The sequence below is a fragment of the Leptonotus elevatus genome, chromosome 10, assembly GCF_054856555.1.
Source record: "Leptonotus elevatus isolate MCC_2025b chromosome 10, RoL_Lele_1.0, whole genome shotgun sequence".
Classification (NCBI taxonomy): domain Eukaryota; kingdom Metazoa; phylum Chordata; class Actinopteri; order Syngnathiformes; family Syngnathidae; genus Leptonotus; species Leptonotus elevatus.
This window is the reverse complement of record NC_141248.1, coordinates 7,712,720-7,733,548: the sequence shown is the minus strand read 5'-3', so window position 1 is coordinate 7,733,548 and position 20,829 is coordinate 7,712,720. Positions and strand designations below refer to the sequence as shown.

The window sequence follows — 20,829 nt, the reverse complement described above, 5'->3', positions numbered from 1 at the left end:
TGTATAATTCTCCTGTGGTCCATTCTCAAGTGAATGAGGTCAAAGAAGGTCTATTAATGCTAGTCTAAACACTCAGTATTTTTTATGTCTCTCGTCTGTTTTTCAATATTTCTTCTTTTTCATTATATCAAATGCATTTTAATTATTGTGTCATTTGCTGCTGTAAAGTGAAATTCTACACTGCGGGATCAATAACGTCTCATCTGATTTGATCTTGCCTTGTCTTCCCTGACAATATCCTATGTAAAGATTTCTTCCATAGTCTACAAGTGACCATTCTGTGAGGGCTGGCAACATTTGTGAAATGATTGCTCTTTGTTATAGTGGACTAAGAAACGGGAAAGATTGTGTTGTCCATTCTTCGCCAGAAATCAGGATGTCTTTCTTGTCTGGGAGGAAGGATTTTACCAGTCTTCTTACGCTTTGTGGCTTACACATCATGAGCTCTTTAGGGTTTCAAAGTTGATTTCATGCTTGCTCCCTAATGCTCTTACTGTATATAAACCATTATAGGCAGCTCAAAGCAGTGCGTAAGATCAAGGTGTTCCTCTGAGCCCTACTGACCCGTTTAACCCGCTTGCACACTGAGTAGGCTCACGCTTTTATGAACAGCTGACAACTTCAGGATGTAGAACTTGATCTTGTTTGTTTTAAAACATGGACTTGCGGAGTTTTTTGTCCTGCTGATTGCTAAAAACAAACAAACAGCTATTTTACTCCAAGTTTAATCCATAATTTAAAGAGTTTAAGATTTTGGGACTGTTATTACTCATCATTTACTCTCTTTTGGAAAAGGTTAAAGGTAACATTTTTATTCTATTTTGGTAAAACCAAGAACTAACTTGTCTCTCGACATATTTCTGCTTCTTATCAATGACTTTTTAATGTGGGCACAAATAAAGGCAAAATAAATAGAAAAGCCTGCAAGCTTCAGAGAAGCCGTACTAAGATTGCAAACTAAACTATGGAGAAATTGTCTCAAGTAACAAATAAAATGTTCTGCTTTTGATTGATTCATAGTCAGACATATAATTAAATTTGAGCACAAACGCAATCTTGTCTCTGGTGTGTTTAGGCAACATGACAACTCAAAATGCAATTCATGATTCATGCATTCATCAAACAATGTCCTGCTTCTTTTTTTTCACTCTGTACATTATTAGTATTGGGTCCAAAATTAATACAATATAAAATGTACTTAGTAGTAAGTAGTCACAAAAACGAAATACCACTCATCTAAAGTACAGACACCTAAAAAACCTACTTAAGTGCTATTTGTACCATAGCGATGGTTAAGCCACGTTATTCCCAGCATGCTTGTAAAATAATTGTATGAAGTTAAAGGGGAAATCAACCAAACAATTTTCTTTACAATAATATCTTCTATGCATCCCCACTAGACTAAACATGTTATTCTGATTAATATTGCTTGCACTAGTGGGGGCACATAGAACATTTTATTGTAAAGAAAATCTTTAGATTGATTTCCCTTTTAAAAGTTGCTCTTTATTTGCTTTGTCATAAGTGTGTCTGTGATGTCTTTGGAGACGGAAGAGCAAAGAACCAGCGAACCATTAGCATGACAGTTAAGTGATGCAGTCACTGTGCAGAGTAACCGGGCATGAGTTGTGGCCGACAGCAGCTCCTTGAGTTGATGTGCATCCTGATACCGCTCGGGGAAATATAGTGACTGAGAACATCAGCGATTGTGTCAATCCGTAGAAGATCCTTCCAGTACCATCATATCACATATGAACAAAATACATTTCATAGAGAAAATTTTACTTTTAAGAAGACTAAATTTGATCCCACTCTAGACAGAGTAGACTTTATAAAATAGGCTGCTAAAAATTAAAAAAATTAAAACCTCACGGGCTAAGGAACAATCCAAACAACCCTCAGCATGGAAGACAGCCACTCTACCACTTGAGCTATGCCAGACTTATTGTTAGTTAGATGTTGCTGGTATGTCCAAAAGAACAAAAAATAGAGTGAAGAAGATTCCACCTGACACCTGCGATACATTGACACAGAGTAGGTTTTTTTTTTTTGGGGGGGGGGGGTATTTTACTCTCTTCCGAGTATAACGTTTACTCTGTTTAGACTGAGACCGAATATAGTCTTTTTCAGAGTAAAATGTCCTCAACAAAATTTACTGTTAAGAGGAACATGCAGGGCACGGCCAAACTTGAAAAGCACTTTACTACATATTACCGCAATTGGAAGATCTGCATCAAAAAAGAAAACATCAGAACCACCCAGCCACAAGAAAACATTTGGTAACTTGTCCAAACACAAAGACGTGTGCGGTCCAAAGAACAAAAGTCAGTTGCTGGTATTCCCATTGCAACAGGCCTAACACTGATGAAAAGTCAGTCATGTAACCATTGAAATGGAAATTTGTGCTTGGGTGTTTGGTTGTCTTTCATTTTGCTTGGTCAGTAGTCACGTTTCACCAGTTTAAAATAGTTTTACCACAGATACGCTTTAGTTCAGTAGCTGTACTGTATCTCTTATCAGAGGTACTGTATGTGTACGTGTAACAAAATTAGAAATAAGCATTACAAATGTTATATACTGACTGTGTTTTCCTTTACTGCCATAGCAATAACTTGAAACTCATTTTTTAAAAAGTTGAATTAAGTAAGAATGTTCGATACCACTTTTGCAGACCGATACCAGTACGAGTACTAAACTTATAGTCACCAATACCGATACAACTAATACTTTTGAAATATAAAAGTACCCCCCCAAAAAACTATGAAAAACTGATAATTTGAAAGAAAGCCCTATATATATATTTATCCCAATATATTATTTTTCCTTAAACGTGCATGAAATAAATAGCAGATCTCTGTTCTTGTAATTTCTAATTCCTAGTTCCTGATTGTGAAACGGCCACAAGAAGGCGCCCAATACTGGTATTGGCCGCTGTCGCTAATCCTGATATCTTGGAATAAGGCCGCTATGGCCCGATACGATACCTGGTATCGGTACTGCCCATCCCTAGAATTAAGTAATTTCCTTTCGAATCACACTGGAAGATGCATACAAACTTAATTAACCTATGTTGGGCTTTAGAAGGGGAGCATACATGTTGGGGGTTAACAATATTACCAGGATCCAGAAATAGGTAAAAGCACAACCTGACTTGAAAATCTGTCAACTGAATGTACCTAATACGCTACCATTGTGAGGTAAGAGGAGAAAGTCTGCCATCTAACGGATAAACACCATATTGCAAATATTGACTGCACGAGAGATTCACTTAAAGCCTCAATATGTTTATTTGATGTGGTTTATTATGGGACTGGTGCTGAGCAAAGCAGTAGCACTGTTACGAAGTAAAGCAGTCACATCTTAATTCTGCTGTTATTATATTCAGTGTGATCATAATCTTTCAAGTTGAAAAGTTCTACGCATCGTCTCATTCACAGACTGTGCCCTCTACATGCACACAGCACAGTGTCGATGAAGTTCATAAAGCATAGATTTACGAAGTTTAAATATCTATTGAATAATTTGACCTAAGATACTGTATAATAATTTATCAAAAATGAATTTAGGATAAAAGAAAATAGAGATCAATAAAATGTGTGCGAATGGGTCTACAATAATCAAGAAATATCAACATTTATTTGTATAATGTTCTTTAATTGAAGCGTTTTTAGACAGTTGAATATAAGAATGTGATTAAACATGTACTGATATTAATGTTAATAATCATACACCGATTGAGGGCGTAACCTTTACTACACTAGATGTGGGCGTGGTAACATGTTAAATAAACTAGCGAAAATTTGTAAATTTATGCCGAAATACGAGTATTGTGAAATGCCTTGCATGTGTAGATTAGTTTAGAGCGATGTGAAAAACAGAATCCACTGCAACACTGGAGTTAAAAAAAAAAGAAGAAGAAGAAAAAAAAGAAAGATTAAAAAAACCGGATGTCGCCATCTTTAGTAAGGGACAATAAACCTCGGACTTTTATCGAATCGTAATGTAAAGAGTTGTATGTAGTAAAGCGTTAGCATAGTATTTATTTTGAGTGTTTATGAAATGTCCTCTTCGCATATATCATAGTTCACTGATTGATTGCGGTAAATAGAAAGAGTATATTAATTTGTGGCCAACATAGTCAGCAAGTTGTTCTCAGTCGCCATGTTTACTTTGGGTGACGCCAACTCTCTCCATTTTCCTCCGCCTCTGGTTGTCAAGAAGATGGCAGCTTCCAGGCAGGCATGAGAGGAAATATTTCTTCGCAAATCGAATGAATCTGGATTATTACCACAAGATTAGACCATCCATCAGTGCTTTTGCAAATACTGCATCTGATTAGGTACGTAAATACTGCAGAGAGTGGGCCGTTTTGAGTTTGTACTGTTTTGTTGTGACAAACCGCCCGGCCATTTTTCTTGTGGGAGCTGTACAACTAGGCCGATTGTGAAAAGATGGCTGCTTCCACTGACGGCATGAAACACAATAACACTCTGTTTATGCAGTTCAAATAGCCTTGGCTGTATTCTAAGAGTTTTGTTGCAACATTGTTTATGTAAGGTAACGCGTGCATATTAGAACAGTGTGAAAATACATTGCATTTAATTGTAAAAATTTGCGACGCTTTGACAGATGCTAGCTGTTCAAGCTAACACTTTTAGATTGAGCCGCTAGCCGCTATTCCAAGCGAAGTTGTACTAGCAAATGTTGTAAGTTTGTGTTTTACTACACAATGTATCAAAATTTGTGAATTAAGACATCTGCTTATTGTAATCCTCTGTGTTGTTCGAACTTAAATCGTATGCTCCCTTGTTAGTACATGCGTCGGAAGGGCTCCGGATAATGCTAAGTTTACTAGCTACAATATGGCGACTCCCAGAGAGGCATGAAAAAAGCCGAATGCTGTTTGTGAGTTTCAAGTGTGATTTATATGTTAGTTGTTGCGGTACACGTGGCTGTGTGTGGTTGTCTGCTTTTTGTTATGGTTTACTGCATTTTTAGCGTTTCTTTGTAAAGGTAATCTGTGGTTGTGCATTTTCCCCTTTCATTCGCTTCCGCCATTTTTTAGACTGGCAATATTTAGCGGGGGCTTGTTTGGTTACAAGATGGCGGCTTCCATGGGTTGAATTCAATGGTTAGAAACAACTGATGCCAACCGTGTATAATTGAGATGTTATTATTCACATGTACAGTATTGATGCCGGACAATGTAAGATAACTATTCCATCTGTGGAGGTGACCCGATGCTTTAATTTGGCTTGTTTTTTGGGAAGCGTTTACAACAAACAAGGCTAACAGTATAGCTAGACTCGGGCGCACCGAATGAAGTTGGTCACTGTGAAAAGTTAGTATTCTTATCGAGTCCTTTTTTTCGTTTTTTTCCTCCTGCGTCTAGTCGTTGATTCTGAAGACGAAAGTTCCCGTGTTTATTTTTCATTTTCTTTTATTGACAGAAGTCATGTCTGTCCCTGGTTCCACGGTGACTGGGACCGCGGCGTCGGTTTTGCAACCGCGGTGGAAACGGGTGCTCGGATGGTCGGGTCCTGTTCCCCGGCCAAGACATGGACACAGAGCCGTGGCGATAAAGGAACTGATGGTTGTGTTTGGTGGTGGAAACGAAGGGATAGTGGATGAATTGCATGTCTACAATACTGGTAAGGTTCAATTTTCACTTATAACTTGTCTCTGTGAATATGCGCGTTTACAAAATGAACCACTTTTTTTCCTCTTTTTTTTTATACTCTATCATTAATAAAGTAGATGGGACGAAAACTTTAGTAAAATACATAATGTGTACAGCGGGATACTGGGGTACAGGCTGCAGCAGGCCCGAACGTATTCAAATATATGTATGTATCGCCCCCTGTTGGACTAAGGTGCGTATTGCCTATTAAAAAAGGCGGGCTCAAATAAAATGGATGATTTTCATTTCGAGCTCTTGCAAAAATGAGCAGTTGTTGAGCTTGTTTTCTATGTATCCTCCTTGATTATCTAGATTGTTTTGTTGAATATGAAACATACTGAAAATGTTGATGAAAATAAAAAAATATTTCATTTGTATGCTCATAATGTTACTGAATAGAATGTCCTTGTTAAAACTGCAGTACAGTATTCTATTGTGATGCAGTGTTTTTGTAATTCCTAGCAACAAACCAGTGGTTTATCCCTGCTGTTCGTGGTGACATTCCACCCGGCTGTGCTGCTTATGGCTTTGTGTGTGATGGCACAAGATTGCTGGTGTTTGGTGGTATGGTGGAATATGGAAAGTACAGCAATGATCTCTATGAACTACAGGTGAGTTTTGTCATCACGACCTCCATTTGGTTAAAAAAAACATTCTACAATCCCCCCAGATGTGTTTGTTTTCTTGAATTTTGATGTTATAATACCCAATAGTATCGTCTTTCTATCTCACTGGTTGAATTTTAGCTTATATTTAGCCCACTTAATGTCTACATTAGTGTAAAAAAATCTGTGTATCTAATCGACTTGATGGTTTATTATGCTTGCTGAAAGTCTCACTCTTATACTACTGCTCAAATACATTTTGGGGACTGGAAATGGAGTTGAGGTCAAGTTGTTGCCTTCGGTATTATTCTGGTCTTTGTTTATGTTTTAGGCCAGCAGATGGGAATGGAAAAAGTTAAAAGCAAAAAACCCTAAAAATGGCCCACCGCCCTGTCCACGTCTTGGTCACAGTTTTTCCCTGGTGGGAAACAAATGCTACTTGTTTGGCGGACTTGCCAATGACAGCGAGGACCCAAAAAACAACATTCCCAGGTAGTGTCAGCAATGTGTTTGTGTGTTGTTCGTGTGCAAAATGACCGTGACTAATGTGGGGTGGGGTCCTTTTTCCCCAGATACCTGAATGATTTGTACATACTCGAGCTTCGTGCCGGGTCTAGCGTTGTCGCATGGGATATTCCAATCACATATGGAGTCCTGCCTCCTCCTCGTGAGAGCCACACTGCGGTGGTTTACACAGAAAAGACGAGTAGAAAATCGCGCCTGATCATCTATGGGGGGATGAGTGGATGTCGTCTTGGAGATCTATGGACTCTTGATATTGGTAGGTTTATACTTTTTAATGTAAAAGTACTTGGAAGAATGGTAGATGACAGTTAAATGAGTATAGAGATTAATGTTGGTAGCGTTACACTAACTACTTTGCCATTAACTCCAGATACCTTAACATGGAACAAACCATCAGTGAGCGGCACTGCGCCACTTCCTAGGAGTCTACACTCTGCCACTACCATCACAAATAAGTGAGACAACTACTGCTCCTTCCTTGCACCCACTTTTTTGTTTCAATTCATTTCTTTTCAATTTACCAGCCTAACATGTCATATTGCCAAACGTCTCATTGTGATTGCATTTACTGTGCAGGATGTATGTGTTTGGTGGATGGGTTCCTTTGGTAATGGATGATGTCAAAGTGGCCACACATGAAAAAGAGTGGAAGTGCACAAACACCCTGGCCTGCTTAAATCTTGGTAGGTCTGACTGCATTTATATTTTCAGTAAAGAAAAAAAAAGTACACTGGATGCAAGATTCTTGATTGTTTTTCTTTAGATGCCATGTGCTGGGAGACTGTGTTGATGGACACCCTTGAAGACAACATTCCCAGGGCCCGTGCTGGCCACTGTGCTGTGGCTATCAATTCCAGATTGTATGTATGGAGCGGCCGTGATGGATACCGTAAAGCATGGAACAACCAGGTCTGTTGTAAAGACCTCTGGTACCTAGAAACCGGTATGTGTGTTTTCTTTTTTCTTTTCATCATCTTACCATCACTCAAAACGATGATTTATTATTTTATTTTGTACTTCACACCACCAGAGCGGCCGCATGCCCCTGCTCGGGTTCAATTGGTCCGTGCCAATACAAACTCCCTTGAAGTAAGCTGGGGTGCAGTTTCCACTGCGGACACATACTTGTTGCAGCTGCAGAAATACGACATCCCTGCAACACCAGCTGCAGCCTCGCCAGTCATGAGTTCAATCCCCTCACAACCTGTGAACTCTCCTAAGGGTCCCGCTCTGGCTGCTGCAGCCCCCTCCCCACATGCTCTGCAACAAGCTGGTATTACTATCTGATGCCCCCCCCCCCCTTTTTTTTTTTGCTCCCACGGGAAGCGTAATTCATGTGCAGTGCAAAAAGTCTTACTACTTCTTTATCAATTTTTACAGCTGTGTTGAAGGTTGCTACTCAGCAATCTGCTACAGGTGCCTCTGTTGTCACAGTCCGCCCAAGCCAGCCTGGGAAATCTCCAGTCACTGTGACATCCCTTCCTCCTGGTGTCAGAATGGTTGTGCCTGCCCAGGCCACACAAGGCTCGGTATGACCACATATGCACATCAGATGAGTTTATGACAATCGTGTGGTCAAATGAGCAATTATCTCAATCTTCTTCTGATTCCAGCCAATTGGAAGTAGCCCTCAGATGAGTGGCATGGCAGCATTAGCCGCTGCAGCTGCAGCAACACAGAAGATTCCGCCAGCCTCTGCTGGAACATTGCTCAATGTTCCTGCAGGTGCCACAATTCTCAAAACAGTAGCCGTTTCCCCTGGCACAACCACAATGAAAGTTGCTTCCCCAGTCATGGTACGTATCGAGAGAGAGAAATAATTTCTACAAGTAGATGTAGCAGTCTTGAGCAAGGTGTTGACTTCGTTTTGTACATACAGGTCAGCAATCCAGCAACACGCATGCTGAAGACTGCTGCAGCTCAGGTGGGCACAGCTGGATCATCCTCCCCCTCTACTACCACCAGGCCCATCATCACTGTGCACAAGTCTGGTGCGGTCACTGTGGCTCAGCAGGCCCAGGTGGTAACCACTGTGATGGGAGGAGTTACCAAAACCATTGCCTTGGTGAAGAGTCCCCTCACCATGGGCAGTGGTGGAACTCTGGTGAGAAAAATGGATTCCTCCAAATTGGGAACGGGTATTATTAATAATGTTTCAATTAGTGATTGTTTGTACGGACAAACATAAAAAGATAATTGCTTTTCCAATTTTTAAGTTTTAAGGAAGTTACTTCACAAATGCCTAAATTGACAAAATGCCTGGAACACTGTTTCATATGTTTGACTGAGGGAGATCATATGCTTTCTAAATGGTATTTTATAAAAAGCTGCTGAGTGGTATGTTTTACCCCATTGCTTCATCAGGTGAAAATGAAGTCGTTTTAGCACTTGGGGCGGGGGTGTTGCCAACAATGATCTATGATATTATTTATTATCATAACTGAGTTAAGATGCCATGATTTCAGTCCCTCTCTTTATGTCGGCAGATCTCCAACCTTGGTAAGATGATGTCTGTGGTTCAAACCAAACCAGTGCAGACAGCTGTTACAGGCCAGGGTGCCTCTAACCCGCTCACCCAATTAATTCAGGTAGAAGTTAATATATGTCGTACCCCTTATGTAGGCATAAAATGTCTCTTCAGATATTTTGCATAAAACTTTCCCTGTCGCTCCCAGACAAAAGGTCCCCTGCCAGCTGGCACCATTCTGAAGCTGGTGACCTCTGCGGATGGAAAGCCTGCAACAATCATTACCACCTCCCAGGCTGGGGGTGCCGGAAACAAGCCCACAATCCTTAACATCAGTGGCGTCTCTTCAAATGCCGCAAAACAGGGCCCTACTATTATTAAAACCATCCCAATGTCGGCCATTATGGGCCAGTCTGGACAGACAGGTCTGAGCGCCATGACTTTTTTGCATTCACTTTTCCCAACACTTAAATGTTTAGAATTTAGCGCAAACCACTTTAAGATGGTTATGTTCATCTCATCTCTTCTGAAAACACTTAAACCAGCACAATTAAATAATGTATGTGTTCATACGAGAGCCCCCCCCCCCCCCCCGCCTTATTTAGTTCATTGCATGCCACAAAGACGGTCACGATTGTTTCCTTTGACTGTTCTTTCTAGAAATGTCTAACAATTCAGTTGCATAATTTATTGTAAATGCATTTTGACTAATGAATTTTGTCAAAGCACTGGAGTTATAAACAAATACAACCAACAGCAGTCTTAAAACTTGATGTAACACATTACTGTGGTTTCTGTAGGTGTAACAAGCAATACTGGAATGAAAACGCCAATTACAATCCTTACAACTAAGGTGATGACCACTGGCACGCCTGGCAAAATTATCACTGCAGTGCCCAAGCTCGGAACGGCAGCTGGCCAACAAGGATTGACACAGGTACACACATCGACTTGATATAACATTAGCTGGTGTTTTGTTTTGCTTTGTATGTACATGACTCACCCCAAATCTTGTCGGTAGGTTGTTTTGAAAGGTGCTCCAGGGCAGCCAGGGACTATTTTGCGCACTCTACCCATGAGTACAGTTGGTGGCGTTCGACTTGTTACGCCGGTGACGGTATCTGCCGTTAAACCCACTGTCACAACCCTGGTTGTCAAGGGAACAACTGGTATGAAAATAAGTGAAATTATTTAAATGTTTGGGGTATAGCCTCTTCATCACAATCACATTTTATTTTGTCTCATATTTTTAGGTGTCACCTCACTTGGCACCGTGACTGGTACAGTCTCCACAAGCCTGGCAGGTGGCGCAGTGAACACTGCTAACGCTTCTCTGGTTACTCCCATTACCACATTGGGGACCATTGCTACCCTGTCCAGTCAGGTCATCAGTTCGCCTGCGATAACTGTGTCTGCTGCCCAGACAACCTTAGCATCTGCAACCGCACTGCCCTCGTCCACCATCACAGTGCAGGTGAAATACTGTTTCTTGTTTTTAGTTATGACATTGGGAGGTCACTTACTCAGTTCAGTTCCGACTACGATTCTCTCTCTCTCTCTCTCTCTCTCTCTCTGTTTTTTTTATTATTATTTTTTATACTTAACTGTTTCCTCTGCTTCCCTCATCCCAGAACCAGCCCACGCAGGTTACACTGATCACAACTCCCAGTGGTGTAGAAGCGCAGCCAGTGCAGGATCTACCAGTATCGATCCTGGCTTCACCCACCTCTGAGCAGCCCAGCTCCTCTGAGGCTGGAGTTGCTGGCGATGGGGCCGGGACTGTAACATTGGTCTGCTCTAACCCGCCTTGTGAGACACATGATACAGGAACTACTAACACAGCCACAACGTCATCTGCCACCATGGGCGCAGGGCAAGTTTGCTCCAATCCACCCTGTGAAACCCACGAAACGGGAACCACCACCACAGCCACCACCTCCTCTGCTACAATTGGAGCAGGACAGGTCTGCTCAAACCCTCCTTGCGAGACCCACGAAACAGGAACCACCAACACAGCTACAACGGCGTCATCAAATATGCCCGCTCTTCTTGTGTGCTCTAACCCGCCATGTGAGACCCATGAAACGGGGACAACCAACACGGCAACCACTGCGTCAGCTAGCATGGGAGGAATCCAGCAAGTGTGCTCCAATCCTCCTTGTGAGACTCACGTGACCGGCACCACCAACACATCCACCCAGGCGTCCTCCAACATGAGTGAAGGCCAGATTGGCACGGTGCAGAGTGTTTGCTCCAATCCACCATGTGAAACCCACGAGACAGGGACAACTAACACGCCATCGACCGCCACCTCCAACATGGGAGGAGACCAGACTAGCTCAACATCTGGTGCCGTTCAAAGAGTTTGCTCCAACCCACCTTGCGAAACACACGAGACCGGCACCACCAACACAGCCACCACTGCCACAAGCAGTTTTGAGGCAGGAGAAGGCACAGGTAAATGGTGTTTCCACCGCATGTAAATCAGTCTAGATGAATATATTTAATGCATTTTTAGCTGTAAATTGGAGCAATGAAAATGCTGAATGTGATTAGCTTTTGGTTTTACTGAAACTATAACTCGTGTCTTTGGGCATCAGCAGCTCAGCAGACAGATGATGTAACCGAAGGCACCAGCAGCACTGAAGAAGCCTCTTCCACGGCAGCACCTGTTACCACCACCCAAGGCAGGGCCATCACGACTGTCACTCAGTCCACGCCTGCCCCTGGCCCATCCGTACCTGTAAGAATAACTTGGCCATCTCAGACTGACTGTTGTTAACAGGTCAAATTGAGTTAGATTTTTGACATTGAGTATTTTTGTGTTTGCCTTTTCGTCCAGTCGATCTCATCAATCACAGAGGGGGTGAGCACTGAAGCCAGCTCCACTGAAGAACCCATGCAGACTGAAGCAACTCCATCAGCAGAGGCTGCACCTGCAGAGGAGGAAGCCACTCCTATGGAAGCTCAGGCAGAAGTAAGTACATTGTGTTAGTTGCCAACCTTTTCGGGCTTGTGTCGCCCCAAACTTTTTTGTCATAATTTTTTATGTTAACGATTCTCCAAAATTAGAACATGACACAATCAATTATTAAATGAAAATAATTTTATTTCACTTAATTAATTAGTTTGAACATGAAAATGTTCTGCTTTTTTTTTTTTACTCAAATGAACCATAAAAATAAATATTTTCATTTGGTGTCAACTGTCAAAACAAAAACCTGACTTTGTGATACTTGTGTAAACTGGAGTAAGTTGGAGACCTCATTGGCCTTCTTTTTGCTTCAATTCTCTGCCAATAGACCTCTTACTGCCTCCAGGCATGTTGTGAGGGCTTAAAGTACTCCGGCACAGTGCCGGGTTTTTGGCGTAAGAGCCACTAGCCAATCAAAAGCGGAGTAGGTCTTGTATTGAAACAGCGCAATGATAAATCCAGCAAAGTAAACAGTTAACATTATGGGGAATATACGACATGCCTGGCAAAACACCGCTAATGCTGAGAGAAGACCATCTTCAAAATAAACCTTCCCATACCAAGTAATATGTGGAGCGCAATACCAATGAACGCTTTTATTTTGAAGTTTTTCACGGGAGTCTTTTGCCTGACACGGCACAACAGATGACTTGACTTGTCTTGCAACGTGTGTCTGCCGTTCATATTGCAACAAAAGTCAACAAAACAACGTTGTCCTGAAATCACGTTAGATCGCCAATTAAGGGCACTAAAAGAAGACTTAATTACGCTGACATTGTATTGCACTGTGCCTGTTGCTAGTGTTAAGGGCGTCTACAGTGTTGGCGTGCTAACGGAACTAGCGGCTGCAGCTAAAGCCATCGGATTACTTTTCAAAGGCAGTCTAATCAATGTGATAATTGCACACTTTGATGCTGACAGCCAGACAAAGTTGCCGTACCTAGAGATCAGTTTAAAAAACTGAGCTCACTCAATTGTACAGTTGATGGTCAGAAAAATCACAACTGTGGTTCTGACGTCACTTTGTCTCACAGACTAAAAACTACTCAACTCGGAATTTCATTTCATACAAAGTGCTGTACATGGAGTAAAAATCAGTCATGGAATAAAGACTGGTAAAAACAAAAACAAAAAAATGAATAAATATCGTAAGTGGGTAAATGAATAAGTAAATAAAATAACAAGTGGGTAAGAAAATAAACAACAATGAATTCATATCAAAATACAACAGGCACCATAAAACATTGGAACAAACGCCAAAGGACAAAGATGTGTTTTAAGAGTGGGTAGAGAGGGAGGTTGCCAAATATTTAATGGAAGGTCATTCCAAAATTCATGGGAAGAGATTTGTCGAAAATCTCCCTAACTTTCTAGAGAGGAAAAAAATTTGCTTGTTAAGCACAATTTAAATTTACATAAAATAAAAAAAAATTGTTGATTATCTAGAAATGAAAGTTGGTCAATCATTAAGTGGAAATATATTTTTAATGTCTTCTGTATTCATAATTGTTCTTTCAACGATTAAAAATAAAAATAAAAATCCAAATACCTGATTATTCAATAGGATATTTGAATACCAAAATATTCTAAAGCTGCAGCACGAGAGGTGACTGCAACCCGCAGTGCTATACTCTACTATACATAATATAAATGGATATTGAAAGAGATGACCTGACACTTGGGGAGGACTGGCCATCGGGAATTTCATGAGTTTTCCAAATTCCCAGTCCATCCACGGCGACTAATCAAATAGTAATGGCTTGATGTCGGTCGAACAATAAATATGGAAACTCCACCACCGCTCCCCGGAAAAAGTTCAGGCTCAGGATTTTTTTTTTTTTTTTTACTTTAAGCCCTGAAGGTGGTACTACACTCAAAGCGTACAGCTCCAGATTTGGCCTTGTAGAAACAGTAAAAACATAAAAAAACTGGTCCCCTTGTGCTTAAGAAGTGGGGTGGGGGGTGTTTTGTCATGGTGGAGACTCAAGTTGTCCTGCCACAACTCTTAAACGTTCTCGCACACTAAACAATGCAAACAGTGCAGGATCTTTTTGTGACATGCTGGTTGATTGTCTGGCCCACACTGAAGTGGAAAACTTGTAGTTTGAGTTTTTGTGACACTAGTCCTGGAACTTTTCTTTACACTTACAAATGCTACTTATGCTAATAACCAGCAAAAGAAAAATATTGTTGCTTTAGTAGCGGTCTTTTGACACTATATGGTGACTGTGTTTTTATCAGGGAGACGCAGCAGTAGCCACAGCCACAGCCTTGAACCTGCCGTCGGAGCTCATGTCTGAGGGCCAGGGAGCCACGCTAATGGTAACAGGGCTATCGGACGAGGAGCTAGCTGTCACAGCTGCAGCAGAGGCTGCTGCTCAGGCAGCAGCTACCGAAGAAGCTCAGGCCCTGGCCATACAAGCTGTCCTCCAGGCTGCCCAGCAAGCTGTCATGAGTGCGTTTTGTTTATTAAGACCAGCCACACTACAAATGTGCCCGTCTAAAGATACCGGCACACATTGTTTTTGTACAGATGAAGGTGACACATCCGGAGAGGGCCAGCAAACCACCACCATCCCCATCATGCTGACACAGCAAGAGCTTGCAGCGCTGGTCCAGCAGCAGCAACAGCTTCAGGAGGCCCAGGCCGCCGCCCAGCAGGGCGCTGTAGACACAAGCATGCCCACCGAGGGCCTCGCTCCCGCCGACAGCCTCAACGACCCCTCTGTGGAGAGCAATGGACACAGCGAGATGGCGGCTGCAGTAACAAGCGCAGTGGCCTCCTTACTGCCTCGCACCACGGCTGAGAGTAAGTCCCGCCACACACCGAGCGACGCCACCAAACTGGGCAATCGTGACTGAACACCGCAAACAGAAAATGCTGCCCTCTGGTGTTCTTATCAGGAAACAATACTCTTTGAAATGTCATGTTTTTTTTTTTTGAGCCACAAATTTAAATTGCGCTATTGTCAAGGAAAAAGCAGATTTCCATGGCTGCTGTAACTATATTTTATTCATACAAAGAGTGTTATTTATTTATTCTCACCCATTTTATGCCTTTGAAAGTGAGAATAAAGGAGAGTGTATATTTGAGAGGCGTTGGCATCGTTAGAAATTTTTTAAATGTAGTTCAATATTATTGTAAAACCCAATGTGTGGTTACTGTATTGGTATGACTTAGCGGTGGCTAACTACGTCTAACTTGGTACCTGGAATTTTATTTTATTTTTTTAAACGTTTCCTGTCTTGCTGCTATTATCCACAGCACTCGCTCCTTCGAGTACATTTGCACCGATTGTGTCTGTGGCCAGTCCAGCCAAGCTGCAAGCAGCAGCTGCACTAGCTGAAGTAGCCAATGGCATTGAGGGACAGGTGAGTCTTGCTGACTTTTCTTGGGGAGAATGCAATCATTGACTGAATGTGTATCGTTTTGTTTGTGCATAGAAGCAAGCCCCGCAGCCGACCCCCGTGAAGCCTGCTGTCAAGAAAGAGAACCAATGGTTTGATGTTGGAATTGTCAAAGTGACAAATATGGTTGTCACTCACTTCTATGTACCAACAGATGATTCTCAAGGAGATGTAAGCATCTCACTTTTATGCTTCAATGTCTTATGAAGTGTTATTCACACCTGTTTATCTTGTTTCCATTAGGATGATTCCGGAGTCATTCCAGACTACAGCCAGATGAAGAAAATGGAGCTTCAACCCGGGACGGCGTACAAGTTCCGTGTAGCTGGCATCAATGCTTGTGGCCGTGGGGCCTTCTCAGAAATCTCAGCTTTTAAGACTTGCCTGCCTGGATTCCCTGGCGCGCCATGCGCCATCAAAATCAGCAAGGTAAAGCGGAGTCCAACTGTAACTTGGGTTGCACAATTTCTGGAATTTTCAAAGTCTGAAACTTTTCATAGTTTGGCTGTGTTTTGTTTCCTAAAAGTATATAACACTCCAACTGTCATGTGTCAATCAGAGCCCCGATGGCGCTCACCTGACCTGGGAGCCTCCCTCCGTGACGTCGGGGAAGATCATCGAGTATTCCGTGTACCTGGCCATCCAGAGCAACCAGACGGCCGAGGCCAAGGCCTCCACCCCGGCCCAGCTGGCGTTTATGCGCGTGTACTGTGGACCCAACCCCTCTTGCCTGGTGCAGTCTTCCAGCCTGTCCAACGCCCACATCGACTACACCACCAAGCCGGCCATCATCTTCCGCATCGCTGCCCGAAATGAGAAAGGCTACGGTCCCGCCACTCAAGTTCGATGGCTGCAGGGTGAGAACCACATTTCACAGACGAATGCTTCCATGTGATAACGAGATGATATTTTAAGCAACATTTTGCTTTGCAGAATCTGGCAAAGACGGTGCCTCTGCAAAACCGGCAGCCAAAAGACCAGGCACCTCTCCTGATGCGTAAGTACTTAAATTTGAGCTTCCGTAGTGCGAGCAGGACTTGACATTGAAACTTGTTGTACTTTCTTCTGCCTTTGTGTGTTCCTGCAGTAAGACTACTGGTCCAAAGAAAGCAAGGACGGACCAGTGAAGGTTGCCCACAGATCCCTCCCCCTTTTGTCCTTTTCCTACTTGCTGTCCTTTTTATCAGGAAGACCTCTTCATCTTCAATGTCGACCTAATCACATCCTCCTCCACCCTCAAGTCTCAGACCAGACCGCAATGGAGGCAGAAGACCCGAATGAAGCCGAGATGAAAGTCAATCTGAGAGATGTTTCTGTAGATAAAAAAACCCTCTTTCGTCCATGTTCTGTTGGCCGTGATATTTGTAGAGCGACATAAACTTAGAAGCACATGATCTTTTTCAGTCAAATCCCCTTCCGCCATTTTAACACTTGCTTTTTTGGGGGCTTGTTTCAGTAGTTTAGCAGTGTAGAGAAGCATTTACATCTTTCACAAACTGGGAGCCAGACTGAGTGCTATGTTACTTTTTTTTTTTTTTTTGGTCTTTTGTGAATCCTGGGGGATGTCGACAGAGACTACATAAAAATGTACAGTGATGGAACAAGGTTGTGGAGGCATTACATTAGATGAGAGGAAAAATCGGTATGTAATCAAATAAAGCACTTGTCCTTAATGAGGGGACATTATTTTTTTTTCCTTTCTTTTTTGCTCTAAATTGCTTCATCAAGACCCAATTCTGAACAGTTGAAATGCTTCGGGACTCCGGGCAATGTCATCACTGTGCTTTTCACCCCAATATGAGGACTGGCAACATCTGGATGTGGTTTATAAAAAGAAAAAAGAAAAAAAAGGAACATTTGTAGAGAATCGACCTTGAACTTTGCTTCGACTGAGACTTGCAGCACACGCACACACATTGCAAAAATCTTCCCCAAAAATTAGCAAGCGATGGTGCAAATCTTTTTGTGTAGTTTATTTTTGTATTTTTTTAAATTCCTCCCCCACCACCATTTGTGTGTATGTTGTGTGCATTACCTTTTTTCTTTCTTTCTATTGTTTATCCCTTCCCCCAATAGTTTGTTTGTGGGCAGATGGGTGGCCATGTTGAAGTTGCCACTATATTTTTAAAAGTTGTCATTCAGTTGGTTGTATGTTGTTAACAGATGGGAAGGAAAGAGCGAGACTTTTGTATGCATTTGTTCCAAGTAGCACTGCAGAGGTTTTAGGACTGAAGGGAACTTTAAGTGGACCCAGGGAGAGATTTTACTTTGTTTACTGCAACTTTCTCAATGCTTGTGTTTTGCTTCGTTTGCCAAACATGGAGTTTCACGGGAGTCACCCCCCCTCCCCCCCCCCCCCCCCCCGACGACATCCCATTCAGTTGTCGCTTGCTTTTTGCTCATGAATGTGGTATTTCACCTCTTCATCTTTTTTTTTGTAGAATGTCAAATTATATTAGTAGTCATATTCCCCATACCCTATTGATGTATGTGAATCCATTTAATAAATTTTAATTTTGTTTTTCCCTTCCACGACTTATTTGTGTTTGGAACTGCAGGTGGCGTGTGCAACAGCGAGGTGCAAACTTGTGTGACTTTGAATGAGGTTGTCTTGATCAGGCGAGCTTGCAGAGCCAGAGTGTACTCACTTGTAAATTACTTCGTTCATGGAGCAAGAATTAAAAAAAAAAAAATCACGTTGGCCTTTTATATAATTACCTGTGACAAACTTTTTACATATTGGTCATCTCTTCATTGCCTTTTGTGTATTTACTATAAAAGAAAAATTATATATAACAAAGATATATATAGTCTCCCTGATTGTTTTCGATTTGCTTGTGTCCAGCCGATTCTGCGTGTGGGAGTCAGAATCCCACTACGGTACAATACAATACCGAACTTGGACTGGGACGTGTCGTCCCACTGCACGTGTCTGTTTTAGCATCTCTGTTACGATGATAATGGCCACGTGTCACCTTTTCTCTCGGCTCGCATCTAAGCTACCGTTTGTGGGTTCGCTCGGTTTCTTTCTCTGGCTGAACTTTCTCTTCATATGCATTCTTATTTTTTGTGCGTGTCAGTGTGTCCGTTTAACAAAACTAGACATGCATGCAAAAGCAGTGTATTTTGGTAGTGATGCCTTAAGTTAGATCATACGCTGAAGGTTCTACAAGGAAAAACGAAACAAAAACAAAAAAAAACATTTAATAAGTTTGTTCCTCTCTTCACGTGGTATACAAGTGTGTCCTTTCGTTCCTCAGTACCTTTTCAGGGTCACTCTTTTTGCACCCTTGTTAGATATGTCACCATCAGCAGTGCCGAGATGTGTCTGAACTTTTCCCTCCACGAGTGGTGCTCTCAGAATTGGCAGTCGTTGCGAGTTTCTCTTTCGGCCGATCGCAAGTTACCTGGAAATGTCCTGTATTTTCAAATGTGTGTTTTTTTGTACTGTAGGGAGTAATGTATCTTTTATCATCAAATAAAAAAATAAATAAACATGGTAAACAGACGGACTTGGATTCTTTCTTTCAGTCTCTGTCTCCCTCGCTCCTAAAAGCAACAACAATAATATGCACCAGTCTGGGTGATGTTTTTTAGCGACTCAAGTTGAACATCACTTAAAATAACAAAAAAACATTGATGCTAAACGTGATAGAATGATGCTGGCTTTTCAGCGTGAATGATCCGATTTACAGTACCTAAAAAAAAAAAAGATACCTATGAACGGAACTCCGCAAACATCAATGGGTGCATACCTGCTCTGGCACAGCTTCTCTGTCAAATCAATGTTAAGGAAAAAAAAAGAAAACTCCAAATATCTGGTCGCGAGATGATGCTTTACAGTACACACTGTAAAACGCTCCAATCTCCCTCTCCCTCCACCTGTAGCCTGGGAGCACATCACATAGGCAGAGAAAGGCAGCAGCAAACCCCAGACCTCAGAACAGTAGCCTATAACTTTTGCTTTTGGTGGTTTTACTCAAAAGGGTGAGTGAGTGGTGCAGAAGGAAGTTTTCGAGTTCACAAATGACAAGAAAGAAACCAATGTCTACGTATCTCCATGAGCTACGAGTTTGTGTGTTTGATTTAGCTAAGGCTCTTCATCATGGGTAGTTAGTAAGTGGATAAATGAATAATTTTAAATTATGTCAAAAACACTGCATTGATATGTTAATTGTACATTACCAAAGAAAATATGCTAATTTGCATATATGTGCAATTGCTAAGGCATATCATTGGATGGATAAGGAAAGAAGGAAAACAAGTCGGAGGAGTTAATGTGTGGTTTCCAGCAAATTTTATTGTCAACAATTACCACCAGGAATTTAATCTCATTTACTCTTTCTATATCTACACCTTCTATTTTTAGATTTAGCTATAATTCGTTTTTATCCTTTTAGATTTACCCTAATACCGCAATGCTCCAATTTACTAATCAATATATCATGGTTTACAGTATCAAATGCTCTCAAAGGCTCGAAGTATTCGAGTAAATGCTTGCTCAAGATTTTGGAAAAGCAGGTTTACTTGCTTTTTGAAAGGACAAATAATAAAGACCCAAGGAGCCAGAAGTGGCAAAGTTGAGTTTGTGTGTGTTTGTATGTGTGTGCGTGTATACACTGTCCCAGTAGGCCCTGTGTGGCAGAGATAAGAGCACTGCCTACACACAAGTTGATTTCCTGGGAATTGTTGGTCAGTCCTCTGAATTTACTACTGACAGCAAATGAGTGCCATCCCACTTAATGTACTAATAATGTCCAAAAGTGATGATACTTTGTTAATTAAAACCATTTCTGTGTTGTATTCCAATAAATGAGTGCCATACTTGTATTTGCTTGCACTGTATGCGAAAGTGCGGCCGCTGTCTTGTGTGTACGCGGGTGTGAGTGTATGACAGCGTTGAGTCCTGCAGGCCTCCTCCTTCCATCTTGATAAGCACTTATCTAAGCGGAGCAGCCCACTCGCTCAGCAGCGCAAGCCACATCCCTGCCCAGTTGGGCTCATCTCACTCACACATGCTCATCACTGCACTCACACTTGTACCAAAACATATGAACACCATCGTCCCGTAAATGGAAGTCTAGTAAGGGTTATATGCATAGGCACAAAAACACAATTAACCCTCTGATTATTCTGCCACCTTTCAATATTGTTTTAGTAATTAGGTCAA

General features: G+C 41.9%; 1 protein-coding gene across 1 annotated transcript; it reads left to right on the top strand.

The window, feature by feature from the left end:
- Positions 1 to 5,176: 5,176 nt before the first annotated feature.
- On the top strand, positions 5,177 to 19,165 carry hcfc1a (host cell factor C1a). The gene is made up of 28 exons (XM_086086841.1): positions 5,177 to 5,341; positions 5,451 to 5,651; positions 6,143 to 6,291; positions 6,617 to 6,777; positions 6,858 to 7,066; positions 7,181 to 7,265; positions 7,387 to 7,493; positions 7,574 to 7,753; positions 7,841 to 8,083; positions 8,191 to 8,339; positions 8,424 to 8,606; positions 8,690 to 8,914; positions 9,297 to 9,398; positions 9,486 to 9,702; positions 10,078 to 10,214; positions 10,299 to 10,446; positions 10,531 to 10,751; positions 10,909 to 11,734; positions 11,878 to 12,020; positions 12,120 to 12,254; positions 14,493 to 14,706; positions 14,785 to 15,060; positions 15,517 to 15,623; positions 15,696 to 15,830; positions 15,903 to 16,088; positions 16,219 to 16,516; positions 16,593 to 16,656; positions 16,747 to 19,165. Exons 1-28 carry the CDS (start codon positions 5,320 to 5,322, stop codon positions 16,784 to 16,786), a joined length of 5,163 nt encoding a protein of 1,720 aa, XP_085942967.1. The 5' UTR covers positions 5,177 to 5,319; the 3' UTR covers positions 16,787 to 19,165.
- Positions 19,166 to 20,829: the final 1,664 nt, after the last annotated feature.